The 13,149-nt window shown below is 49.1% G+C and overlaps 2 protein-coding genes and 3 non-coding genes across 5 annotated transcripts; 1 reads left to right on the top strand and 4 right to left on the bottom strand.

Moving 5' to 3' along the window:
* The first annotated feature begins 1,410 nt into the window (after window positions 1–1,410).
* LOC112114740 (putative olfactory receptor 52P1) lies at window positions 1,411–2,481 on the top strand. Its single transcript, XM_024211613.2, has one exon. It carries the CDS (start codon window positions 1,411–1,413, stop codon window positions 2,479–2,481), a length of 1,071 nt encoding a protein of 356 aa, XP_024067381.2.
* A 4,953-nt stretch (window positions 2,482–7,434) lies between these two features.
* RPS11 (ribosomal protein S11) lies at window positions 7,435–13,047 on the bottom strand. The gene is made up of 5 exons (XM_024211614.2): window positions 12,960–13,047; window positions 12,156–12,287; window positions 11,448–11,523; window positions 9,795–9,924; window positions 7,435–7,606 (listed from the first exon to the last, which is right to left on the bottom strand). The coding sequence occupies exons 1-5, from the start codon at window positions 12,972–12,974 to the stop codon at window positions 7,483–7,485; spliced, it is 477 nt and encodes a 158-aa protein (XP_024067382.1). The 5' UTR covers window positions 12,975–13,047; the 3' UTR covers window positions 7,435–7,482.
* LOC112122764 lies at window positions 8,799–8,893 on the bottom strand. The gene has a single exon (XR_002909456.1). It is a non-coding gene; the product is annotated as a small nucleolar RNA SNORD35 (small nucleolar RNA).
* Window positions 10,929–11,019, bottom strand: LOC112124651. Its single transcript, XR_002908763.1, has one exon. It is a non-coding gene; the product is annotated as a small nucleolar RNA SNORD35 (small nucleolar RNA).
* On the bottom strand, window positions 11,702–11,795 carry LOC112124652. Its single transcript, XR_002908764.2, has one exon. It is a non-coding gene; the product is annotated as a small nucleolar RNA SNORD35 (small nucleolar RNA).
* Window positions 13,048–13,149: the final 102 nt, after the last annotated feature.

Here is a 13,149-nt window from a genome sequence, read left to right as displayed (position 1 = left end):
ATGCTCACACAGAGAAGACGGTGTGTGTCAGGGGGCGGAAGCCGGGGTTGGGGGTGAGGACTTGCTTTGGTGAGGGTTCTCCTTTTTCTTGGCACTGGATACAGGGAGGGAACTTGCCGCTGAGAACAGGCTGTATTACCCTGGCAGCCTCTTTCCTGGTGCCCAGATACATCATACACACCCCTCTCCAGGTCCTTTCAGGAAATCACACTCTGTATTTGAGGCCCTTTGCGGGTGCAGCTGTAAAAGCTGACAGCTGAGAGCCCCAGCAGAGCTGTGGGGGTTGGGCAGGACTGTACCTGCACCCAGGAATGTTACCGGAGGATATTAAACATGGAGCCCCACAATGCACACAGCATCATAGAATCGTAGGACTGGAAGGGACATCAAGAGGTCATCTACTCCAGTCCCCTGCATTCATGGCAGGACTAAAGTATTATCTAGACCATCCCTGGCAGGTATATGGCTAGGAGGGTGATGAAGCACTGGAATGCGTTACCTAGGGAGGTGGTGGAGTCTCCTTCCTTGGAGGTTTTTAAGGCCCGGCTTGACAAAGCCCTGGCTGGGATGATTTAGTTGGGAATTGGTCCTGCTTTGAGCAGGGGGTTGGACTAGATGACCTCCTGAGGTCCCTTCCAACCCTGATATTCTATGATTCTATGATCCTTCAGCCTGTGTTACATTTTACTGTTCATTTCTGCTTCCCACCCAATTCTGAGTTTAATGGCAGGAACTGCTTCCTTGGGCAGAAGCAGGGAAGACATAGCTGGCTGGCTCAAGTGAGCTCAGCACAGGTATGAGGAGAAAGGGAGAGCCTGCATCAGCAAGCGGGGGATAATCGAGTCAAGAGCAGAATTAGCCAGGGAGGGGAAGGGGAAGCTGAGAGGGGGCAGAACCCAGGGAGGCCAGGTGAGGTGTGTGTGAGCCCGACAGAACACACACCTGAGTGCTGAACCCAGCAGGTCTCAGGTAGGAAGCCTGGTGCCAGTGAAGACAGCACCAGCCCAGGCCCCCCTGCCAGGGGAGGGACAGGATTATGTTATGGATATTCATGCAGCGTGGCTCACACGCACTGCAGAGCGACACAGGGATGGGACCCTGCACGGGAATGAGGCTAAGAGCAGGTCTAGCTGCTGGGTTCCTCCAGCATCACCCTCGCTATGATGAACCTCGCTGAGACCATAGAAACTAGGAGACCTGGTGCTGCTGGGCTCAGACTCCTCTGCCCTTATTCTTGCTTCCTCCAGGGACAGCAATGCCAAGTGCACAGGGTGCCGAGAGCAGCACCGGGCAGCGTCCATACAGAACCGGCCTCTCCCTTGGCTCGGTCTCCCCTCCCTGATTTATTGCGTCCTTATTCACAGGCAGCGTGAGCTTCAGTGAACACAGCTGGAGAACCAGGGGCCGGCCATGGCTTCTGCCAACCTGACGTCTTCGAACCCGGCCACATTCCTGCTGCTGGGCATCCCCGGGCTGGAAGACGCTCACGTCTGGATCTCGGTGCCCGTGTGCACGATGTACGTGGTGATCATCGTCGGGAACTGTGCTATTCTCCTAGTCATTGCCACAGAGCCAGCCCTGCACCGACCCATGTGCTATTTCCTCTGCATGCTGGCAGCCATCGACCTGGGAGCCTCCACCTGCACCTTGCCGAAATTGCTCTGCATCTTCTGGTTTCAGGCCAGGGAGATCAACGCTGGGGCCTGCCTGGCCCAAATGTTCTTCATTCACTCCCTCTCCATGATGGAGTCGGCTGTGCTGCTGGCCATGGCCCTGGATCGCTACGTGGCCATCTGCACTCCCTTGCACTACAGCTCTGTCTTCACCGGCCGCCTCGTTGCCAAGCTGGGCGTGGCGGCCGTAGCCAGGGGGACGCTGCTCATGAGCCCCTGCCCCTTTCTGATTAAGAGGCTGTCCTTCTGCCGGACCAACGTCATCCCGCACACCTACTGCGAGCACATGGCTGTGGTGAAGCTGGCCTGTGGAGACACCAGCATTAATCATGCCTATGGCCTCAGCGCAGCATTGCTAGTCATAGGTGGGGACCTGCTGTTTATCGGTCTTTCCTATTTCCTGATTGTCCAGGCCGTTCTGCGCCTCTCATCCCGGGAGGCCCGGCTCAAGGCCTTTGGTACCTGCAGCTCCCACATCTGTGTCATCCTGATCTCCTACACCCCGGCCCTCTTCTCCTTCTTCACGCACCGCTTTGGACAGCGTGTGGCTCCCCCTATCCACATCATCCTGGCCAACCTCTACCTCCTGTTCCCACCCATGTTGAACCCCATCGTGTATGGGGTGAGGACCAGGGAGATCCGGGAGCGGGTGCTCAGGGTGATCCTGCGGGACACAGCTACCTCCAAATCTAGGCCGGACTGGGGCTCCCTCCTCCAAAGGCCATCCAGCCAGTCCCCCCAGGCAGAGATTCCTGTGCACACGGTGTCCCCTCCTGGGGACTTTGTCTCAGCGTCTGTAAACCAATAACCTCCGATGGCTCCCTGATAGTTTGCGCCAGCCAGGAGGGGCCCAGATTCCGGCTGCGAGGCAGGGCAGCCCTGAGTTCTCCCAGCGCTGCAGAGAGTGAACCTGTCTGGGACTCCAGGGGAGAAGCCATTGCCTTTGATTCCCCGCCTGACCCGGAAAGAGCCGCAGGGCCACAGACACAGCATGGGAGACTGTATCCTGGAAAGCAGTGACTGAAAAGGACTTACAACAGCGTGGGCAAGCAACTCGACATGAGCTCCCGGTGCGATGCTGTGGAACAAAGGGCTAATGTGGCCTTTGGATGTATACATCGCAGAAGCGAGTAAGAGCAGGGAGGTGATTTTTACATCTGTAGGGGGCTTCGGTGATGGATACTGCATTCAGTTCTGGGGTCCGTATTTTACAGAGAGGGTGATGAATCGGAGAGGGGAAGAAAAGAGCCACAAAAATTATTTGAGGGCTGGAGACATGCCTATATAGCGAGAGACTTAAAGAGCTCAGTCTGTTTAGCTTATCAAACAGGAGATTGGGAGGTGACTTGGTTACAGTGTGTAAAGACCTTTCTGGGGAGAAAATCCCAAGTACTAAAGGGCTCTGTAATCTAGCGGAGAAATGGTCCCTTCTGGCCTTAAACTCCATGAATCTATGAAGCAGTGGCCCAGCGTGAATCCACGCCACCTGCTCCATGGGCAAAACACATCACAGCAGGAGGCACTTGGTTCTGCCTTCAAAGGGAGACAGCCTGATGCCCCACTCACATGCATGCCAGCCCCAAGCATAACTGCTGATATCCTGATATCCTCTCCCCACTTTCATCACTCTGAATTCACTTGTGTTTGTGACAAAGCGGGAATTTTCTGTAGTATTTTTTATGACTCCTATATGTGCCTCAGTTTCCCCTATGTGCTGCATGGTTACCTAGGGGATGGAATAGGATTGTTTGTCTTCAAGGCAGGTTGAGACACAAGTGTGAATGGTGCCTTGTTGTCCGGGACTTGGGCCCCGTATCAATGGAGCTTTTGGATATGTTTACACAGCAACTAGACACGCACGGCTGGCCCATGCCAGCCGACTCCGGCTTGCAAGGCTGTTTCACTGTCCTCTTCATTTACCTCTTCCCCAATTTTTGCATTTTCTGCAAACTTTATCAGGGATGATTTTATGTTTGCTTCCAGCTCATTGATAAAAATGTTAAATAGCGTAGGGCTAAGAACTGATCCTTGCTGGACCCCACTAGAAAAATACCTACTCAGTGATGATTTCCCATTACATTTTGAGACCTATTTATTAGCCAGTTTTGAATTAATTGAATGTGTGCCATGTTGATTTTGTATTCTTTTAATTTTTTAATCAAAATATCACATAGCACCAAGTCAACTGCCTTACAGAGGTCTAAGTATATTGCATCAACACTATTACCTTTATCAACCGAACAGTTAATCTCATTTAAAAAAAAATCTAGTTTGACAAGATCCATTTTCATAAACCCACATTGACGGGCATTAGTTATGTTACCATCCTTAATATCTTTGTTATCTGAGTCCCATATCAGCCATCCCATTGTTTTGCCTAGGGTCAGTGTCAGGCTGAGACCCTTCTAATTATCCAGGTGTGGCTTTCGGTCACACCAGTTCGTCCAGTTTACAGAGCAGAAGCTATGCTGAGCTGCCGGGCTCTTTAGACCCCCAAGAATGGCTTTGATTGCTGAGGGGAGAGATCTTTGTCTGCAGCAGCTAGGACTGGATGTAGCCCAAGGCCGGCACATGGAGTGGACAGGCACAGGGCTCCAGCCCAGCTAAAATCCCCTCACTGCAAAAACATTGGGAGAGCTAGCACTGCTGGGCATTCCCTTTCACCTGAGCCAGCCTTGGGGCCCTCAACAATGAATCAGGCATCGGGTCTTTTGTGATAACCGGGCCTACAGATTTACCCTAGTTGTGAGCTCTGCTGTGAAAACTAACTGTTCTTAATATGTCACAATAACCTTTAACCATAAACTGTCATGGAAGAAGGTGCAAAAAGGACTTCATTAATTTCAACAAAAAGGCTTCCTGATATAACTCAAGGGGTGTGTTAAGATTGTGCTTTTTAAACAAAAGTGGGAGACTGGAAATCAACATAGCAAAACTGGTTTATCAGAAATTACACCTAATTGGTGAGCAAAATGATGAATGGATGGGCTATTCCCCCCATGATCACTCCCTTTCAGAGTCCTTAAAAAAACAAAACAAAAGGGAGTTTGAGAGGATAGACACAGGGTCACGTTAACACCCTTGACTCTTTAGGCCCACATAATCCCTCTAAAGCAGTGGTTCCCAAACTGGGGTTCGTGAAATGTTATAGGGGGTTCCCGGGAAAAAAATCTCTAATGGTGGACAGAGCTGACCCTAGGGACTGCGGGCAGCATGGGGCCTGCAGCCCGGAGCCCCTGGACTTCCAAGAGCTAAGCAGATCAAAGCAAGTTTATCTCTCACACCGAGGAGATTTAAACTTCAAGACTCCTTATAAGAAATGGAAAGGGAGGTGGATATTTTTTGCTGTTTTTAAAATTAAATTGGCAGCTAGTCTTGTTTTTAAAATTATGAAGAACAAGTTTAAGCTTTGTTGTAATGTGCGCTGTTTGCCTGGACTGCTCAAGACTGAATGCTTGTGTAGGAGAAATTCTTTGAGTTGGCTTCTTAAATACCTTCATGCTGCTTCACATCTGATACTCCTTGCTGAAACATAGGAGTCTTGTCTTATAACAGGCTTATTCAAAGTGACACAAGCTACGAAAGTGAGACCCTGGAAGAGTGTTGCCGTTTTCATAATGTAATAAAAATAATGTAATGAGAAATAATAATTAATAGTGTGTAATAAGCATGTCACAAAAACAAATGTTATATTTCCAAGATCACTGCTTTTATAATTTATACTAAAGTAAAGAAGAAAATACCTGGAAATATTCATTTTTAGGAGGGGGTTTGCCAGACTTGACATTTTAGTAAAGGGGTTCTTAGGTTAAGTTTGTGAACCACTGTTCTAAAAGTAATACAAGTCTGACTGTGCAATCTTTCCCTTTTCTCTTCCCAGTTTACACCACTCCACCCTCAGGGTGTCTGACCCACTGGTCTGCCTGTGACAGAAGCCCAGCACCTCTTTCTCTACCTTTCATGAGAGGCAGTTTATATTACTGGGCTCTTTCCCAGTATGCCTTATCATGGCACAATTCCCATAGTCCCTTTGGAAACTACAAACCTCCGAATGCCTTAGTTATGTGCGAGGGTCTCCCAACCACTGGACTATAGGCCTCCCTTCTCTCACCCATTAACTAAATATTTATCCAAAGCAGAACAGTCATTAGGCTAGAGCAGAAGTGGGCGAACTATGGCCCACAGGACCATCCTGCCCTGCCCTTAAGCTCCTGGATGTGGAGGCTAGCCCCCCTCCCCCGCAGCCTCAGCTTGCCATGCCTCCAGCGCTCTGGTCCGCAGGGCTGCGAGCTCCTGTGGGGCAACACGGCTGCGAGAGCTGCTGGCCTGCCCTGGTACTCTAGACTGCATGGCAGGCTCCAGGCAGGTGGCACAGCTGCCAGTCCTGGTGCTCTGAGTGGCATGTTAAGGGGCCAGGGAGTCCCAGGGGGCAGTCAGGGTACAGGGAGCAGCTGGATAGGTGTGGGAATCCTGAGGGGCCTGCCGGGGGCAGGGGTGTGGATAGGAGCTAGGGCAGTCAGGTGACAGGGAGCCAGAGGGTTGGAATGGGGGTGGGGTCCCAGGGAGGGTCAGGGACCAAGGAGCAGGGGGGGTTGGATGGGTCAGGGGTTCTAAGGGGGGCAGCAAGTGAGAAGGGGCCAGACTGTTTAGGGAGGCACAGCCTCCCCTACCCATCCCTGCATAGTTTCAGAACTTCGCTGTGGCCCTCAGGCCAAAAAGTTTGCCCACCCCTGGGCTAGAGAGAGCAAGAGAATTACTAACTCTGATGTGAGCAACAGGAGTAGTCTTGCCTTTCACTGAAGGATGAAATTTTATACAAAAGTTAATCTACAGCCAGTGGCTAGCAGCATTCCAATTTTTGGCAGGGATATGGAGGAACTGGGGAAGTGAGCTTTTAGCATCAATATACAGTAGAATCTCAGTTAAACACCACCTCATTTAGAGCCAGAAGGAGGCAGCCAGGCACCAGCAAAGACAAAAGCAAATACAGTAGTGTTATATGTAAACTACTAAAAAAAAATCAAGTATAAAAAAAAGAGTTGACAAGGCAAGGAACTGTTTATGCTTGTTTCATTTAAATTAAGATTACAAGCAGAATTTTTCTTCTGCATAGTAAAGTTTCAAAGCTGTATTGAGTCAATGTTCATTTGTAAACTTTTGAAAGAACCACCATAAAATTTTGTTCAGAGTTACAAACATTTCAGTTATGAACAACCTCCATTGCTAAGGTGTTTAACTAAGGTTTTACTGTACCTAAAGCACACCCAGCCTTTTTAAAAAAAACAAAAACCCTGTGTTTTGATACAAGAAATGTTCATCTTGTTCAGACTTTCACGGAAGACTATGAAAATCTTAACTAGCAGGGCTAGGACAGGGAGAAGTGAAGCCTGATTGAAAAAGGAAGTGAATACACTTTTAAAGGCTGCTGATACCTATTTCATTCAAGCACAAAAACACTTTGAAGAGATTCACTAAAAATGGAACACCCCAGCTCAAACTGAAATCTCATTGCATTGTTCAGCCGGCAAGCAAAGATTTCTATGTGGAAAGTGGAGTCCTACAGGGAAGCCAAAAACCATTCATACCTTCTTTGTACAAAGCCCTCCTCCCCACCTTTTTGAGCACTTAGAACCGAGATGTGCCCATGTAGCAGTCCTGGAGATACCTAGGACCTGGAGCAAGGCCACTATCCTTTTCTAGAGTCCTGCAGTCTCATGCCCCTTAGCATGTCATCCCTGCTCATTTCAGATCACAAACTGAACAGATTTTTACAAAAGTTTTATTCATCCTGATCATCCATTTGTCGCCTTTAAAACTTCTGGAACTGCTTCTTGGTGCCAGCAGCCTTTGTGACCTTGAGGACGTTGAATCGGACTGTCTTGCTGAGGGGACGGCATTCCCCCACAGTCACAATATCCCCAATCTGGACATCCCTGGAAAAAAGCACAGCTGCTTTTAGATAGCTAAACAGCAGGTTCTTTGCCACCAGAAATTTGTTCCTGCAGCACAGATGTGTGCCAGCACCGCACTGAAGAGACTAAATGCAACTGAGCAAGACAACATTGAGAAACAGGTCTCAAACCTAAAATATTCAAGGCACCTTCTGCTGTTATTTAAGTGCCAAACAGGTGGCATTTGCTTTCAGTAAGTGAGAGGTTCTCCATCCATTGCTAAACCAGGCCTTACTAGCCTTTGGTTTTGGCATGTGTGAAGCAAGCTCCAATATGCAAGACAGATAGTACACAAAGTTCCCACAGGAGAATATTCATCAGAATTAAAAACAAGTGCTTGAGGACATCACCCAGGCAAAGACCAGGTGTCTCTTGCAATCCTCACCTAGGTACTTAGGAAAAGCTTCTTGCTTGGTTCTCTGAATTTGGACTGAAATGCTAATCCAGGACCTCCCAGAGACAAGAGGATGAGTGTTGTTCAAGCTACAGGACCCCAGCTCCCTACTCTCAGTACATTTACCTTCACATGTCATTAGAAAGGTTCCCTACATTATGCTCTAGTACCTTTCTTCCAAGTATCTCAAGGAGCTTTATAAATACTTATAAAGCTTTACAATCTCCAGAGAGGGAGGCAAGTAATCCGTGGTTACCGAGGGATAAATAAGGAAAAGAGATGAAGTGACTTACTCAAGATCACAGAATAAGTCAGACAGCACCAAGAATGGGGATTCAGTCTTTACACTAAGGGTATGTCTACACTACCTGCCGGATCGGCGGGTAGTGATCGATCCCCGATCACTCTGCCGTTGACTTCGGAACTCCACCATGGCGAGCGGCGGCCGTCGATCCCGTGCCACGAGGATGTGAAGTAAGGGATTCTAAGTCGATCTAAGATACGTCGACTTCAGCTACGCTATTCTCGTAGGTGAAGTTGCGTATCTTAGATCAATCCCCCTCCCAGTGTAGACCAGGCCTAAGTTCCCTGTCTTAAGTACTACAAGAAGGCTTCCTCCCAGGAAAACTTCTAAAATCCTTGACATTTACTAACTGGACACAGGTCACATGCAGACAGCTCACTTTATAAAACTTCCCTACATATACAGGTTTGAGAGTTTGCTAGAAAGTACCTGCACAGAGAAGCATTTGAGACTAGGGGCAGCCAGACCAGAACATGTTTTATGGTTCAGCATTGCCAGACTGGCATTTTCAGCAGTCCCCCTTCACCACAGGGGGCTCTGCAGACCATCGTGAGTTTAGACATCACCACCACCAAACAGGCTCTAGGTCAGGAGTGGCAAAAGCACAGCCCATGTAGTTTTACAGTGTTGACTCACTTCATTTACCTTTCTAGATAAAAGTGCAGCCACCAACTACAATTCTGGGTATCTCGTGCTCCCCCTTTGATCTGAACAGCTTTCTGTTTGGGTTGAGACAGAGCATAGTATAGCACACGCAGCACGTCTCAACTTCGAAGCATGTGCATGCTTTAAAACTTAACACCAAGCTAGCAAGACAGGTAAGTGATTCCCATTTTACCCATAGGAAAATGGAGGTAGAAGATAACCAGCTTGCCCGTGGTAGTCTATATCAGAATGGATTAATACAAATACCCTGACTCCTCGTCTTGTGCCCATCATTGCATTCTGGGGCCTGTAGACTGCAGGGCTCCTGTCTGTGTTAGTGAATGGTACAAGTATCAGGGGGTAGCCGTGTTAGTCTGTATCTACAAAAACAACAAGGAGTCTGGTGGCACCTTAAAGACTAACAGATTTATTTGGGCATAAGCTTTCGTGGGTAAAAACCTCACTTCTTCGGATGCATAGAGTGAAAGTTACAGATGCAGGCACCCTGATTGAATTGGCCCTGTCAACACTGGTTCTCCACTTGCGAAGTAACTCCCTGCTCTCCATGTGTCAGTATATAATGCCTGCATCTGTAACTTTCACTCTATGCATCTGAAGAAGTGAGGTTTTTACCCAGGAAAGCTTATGCCCAAATAAATCTGTTAGTCTTTAAGGTGCCACCAGACTCCTTGTTGTTTTTGAATGGTACAGACCGACTATGTCATAACCTATGTACAGTGTGATCAGTGCTCAGCTTAGTGGTGCTGTGCTCTTCCCTTCAAATCACCACTAGACAACATAGCCCCCAGTACTACTCCTGTGCTGACCTGAAGCAGGGGGAGAGATGTACAGACATGTTCTTGTGGCGTTTCTCAAAACGGTTGTACTTGCGGATATAGTGTAAGTAATCCCTGCGGATGACGATAGTACGCTGCATCTTCATCTTGGTAACCACACCTGCGGGAATAAGGAGGGTGGAGGGGGAAAGAATGTCAAGCACTCTTAGTTGTGGTGTTTAAGCAGAAGTTAACATTTTACTGAGGCCTGGTCTACAAACTTATTCCAGTATAGTTACGCTGGTCACAGTATTTTTTTAAGTTAAAACCAACACAGCTTTGCTGGTCTCAGCCCTAGTGCAGACACATACCAGTCTAACTGTGCTTATGTCAGTATAATTTTGCTGGTTCAGAGAACGGGTACAATTGCATCCACACTAGAAGGGCTTTGCAAATTTAAATACACCAGTACAAGTACAATGGCAAAAGCCTCCTAGTATAAATAAGGCCAGAGACTTCCCAAAAGAAGCTCCAGTCTGGAGAGTAAGACTCCGGCAATATAGACTGAGGCAGGGGACCTTCAAGATTATATGGTAAGTTTTCTTATCATGCTATCTTAGAACTCTTACCAATGGTTTATAGTAAAATAAATCCAATACAGTACAGTGCACTTACTCCTTACAAAACTTAAACCATCAACCTTGATTGTACAGACTGGAGGCAGATGAAGAGACTTGTCCCCTACCTTTCCCTGGAATTTTCAATAGGACCCTATACTTGGAGCTATTGATTATGTGCCCCCCTGCTTTACCCATCCTCCTTCACACATTAACAAAGGCACAACATGTCCCTTGATCCTACCCTGTATTACATTCAGAAGATGGCAGCTAATTAGTGTTTCCTAATACGTGGTAAGGATTGATTAGCTCTCCATAATCCACTGTAGATTAGAAATGGATTACTCCGTATTTAACTTTCAAAGGATGGTATCAGATAATTTTGGGCAACATTAGCAAGTTTGTAGCCTCTGCATGTATTTTTCAAAGCAAATGCCCCCTGAAGTTGATGTTCTCCTCACTATCTGAGTCAATCAAAACAGTTCTATTTCAGTGTCAAGAGCTTCTCCTAAGATAAGAGGCAGCAGCTCTCTCTAGAAGGATACAGCCACCGTCTCCTGGGTCCTTTTGCCAGGCATCAGCAAAGCCATTTGGCAGTGTCGTCACAGTCGCTTCACCATGAGACTTGGAAGACCATCGTGAGAATAGCATCATTTGCAGCTCAGGACCATAGCAGCAGTGAAAAGGGGAACTAGCAATTAATTTCTGGTAGGGAGCATACAAACCCAAAGGAGGCATTTAGTGTCTTGGGATTTGAGATCCTAAAGAGTGGGCTGCACATTAAAGGCAAGAAATGGCTACCGCCTTTAATAACCCCATATGCTAGGGTCTCCAGTTCCAGCACGCTCAGACTCAAGGACATCTGCAGCCTGCTCTAGTCTATGCAAGTTCCAAACAACCCTGTTTTCCATTAATACGCTCATATGCCTACATTTCGTTTAACTGATAGATCCAGACCCTAAACATCTCTACTCACACAGGCCTCCAAATGCCATTCCCTGCAGGGTGTTCAGGTAACCAAAAGGTTTTGAAATGTATCCAAAGTAACAATTCTACTCACAGAACAGAAGTGTTTCTTAGTCCTTACCTGACAGGATACGACCACGAATAGAGACATTACCAGTGAACGGGCATTTCTTGTCAATGTAAGTGCCCTCAATGGCCTGAAAACAGAGAAACCAGACATCAGCGCTTTGGAGCTAAAAAGTTAGAATGAGTGCTGCAGAAATCTACCATCAATGAAAACTTGTTGCCCCCGCCCCCCGAAAGCGAATTTGGGTGCTACAACAGGACTGGTACTGTAAGTCTGAGGCACATCGCCTCCTTTATTCCTGTCTGTATGAACTGACATCAGCAAGGCCACTCGGCAACTGTCGTCAAAGCCCCTTCACCTGTGGGACTTGGAAGACCATCGTGAGAAAAAACATCACATGTCAGCAAGGAAAAGAACCACCCTGAAGTTTGCAGAAATTGCTTTTCATAACCTCCTGGGTTATTCACTGGCTGTTAACCTGCTATTTTGACAGAAACAGTCTGGCCATTGACAGTCTGCGGCTGAACTTATCTCTATCCTATTGGATTTTATTCTTCTAGCCCAAACTTAATACCATTTCTATACTAATCTTTTCATGAAAATATTAAAAGGCTTAACGAGTGTTCCTTAAAGCTTCAACCTCTTCCCCCGCCCCTCTCCCCCATACAAAGGACAAATTCATGAGTCACCCCAAAAGAACAGCAAGCCAGAACTAGGACCAGCTGTAGCTTGGTTCACTTTTAGTCACACACAAACTTATACCTCTTTGGGGGTCTTGAAGCCCAGGCCAATGTTCTTGTAGTAACGGGGGAGTTTCTCCTTGCCTCCCTCTCCCAGAAGCACCCGCTTCTTGTTCTGGAAGATGGTAGGCTGTTTCTGATAGGCCCTCTCAGTCTGTTCGGGAAAGACCAAAAAAAGCAAAGTTAAGATGAAGAAAATCACGAAAACAATGCACCCACTACGGCCAGCCTGCAGCGCGTTCTGACCCGAACCCCTCAATACAGCGGTGTCACACCAGGGGAGTCAAAGAGTTCCTCTCTCCGCTTGTGTGCACACCTACATCGCTACCAGGTCCCCACGGTAGTGTGGCGGTGTAGCGGATCCACCGCCCCAGATGACACCCGGGAGACGTGGCTCTGCCAATGCACGTCCCCAGCGCAGCCCCGCTCGGAGAGACGCTGGGGACGCGGTCCCTGGGGCCTGGTCTACGCTGGAAAGCCAGGCCGGGTGAACTCCCTCGGCCGGGGGGGTGAAAACCCCCGCCCGAGGGGGGGAGTTAGGCCAGCGCCAGGCCGAGCCGCCTGGCGGGGAGGGTCCCCACTCCAGCGGCGGGGGCCGGGGCCGAGCCGCCAGGCGCGTGGGCAGCGCTCGAGCCCGCACGCGGCCCAGGGGCTCGTCCCGGCGCCTGCTACGTGTCCGCCCGCCGCAAGGCCGCGCCGGGGGCTCTGCCGCCCCTAGGCCCCGCTCGCCCGGCCGGGCCCCGGCGGGGGGAGGGGTCACACACCGGGCTGCCCCCCGCGCAGGAGCCGAGCAAACCGCTTCCCGCCCCCGGCGCGGAGCCCTGACCTGCGTGTCCGCCATCTTGCACTGCGCGAGGCAAAAGAGGCCGCAGCAGCAGCACGGGGCGGCTTATCCGCCGCCGCGCCGGAAGTGACCTCACTACGCACAGGGAGCGCGGGAGGCGTCCGCTCCGTCCCAGCAGGGGGCGGGGCCTGAGCGGAGGGGCGGGGCTGACTCACACAGGGGCGTAGAGTTT

Source organism: Terrapene carolina, unplaced genomic scaffold (assembly GCF_002925995.2).
Source record: "Terrapene carolina triunguis isolate 2854851 unplaced genomic scaffold, T_m_triunguis-2.0 Scaffold511, whole genome shotgun sequence".
NCBI classification, from domain to species: domain Eukaryota; kingdom Metazoa; phylum Chordata; order Testudines; family Emydidae; genus Terrapene; species Terrapene triunguis.
This window is presented reverse-complemented; position numbering and strand designations above follow the sequence as displayed.

Excerpts from the sequence above, each read along its gene's own strand:
- LOC112114740 (XM_024211613.2), top strand. The coding sequence starts at position 1,411 with ATGGCTTCTGCCAACCTGACGTCTTCGAACCCGGCCACATTCCTGCTG.
- RPS11 (XM_024211614.2), bottom strand. Across the intron at positions 11,524-12,155 it reads GCTTCAAGACCCCCAAAGAG|GCCATTGAGGGCACTTACAT; the intron begins GTATAAGTTTGT and ends CTCTGTTTTCAG. Across the intron at positions 9,925-11,447 it reads TCGTGGTCGTATCCTGTCAG|GTGTGGTTACCAAGATGAAG; the intron begins GTAAGGACTAAG and ends TTATTCCCGCAG.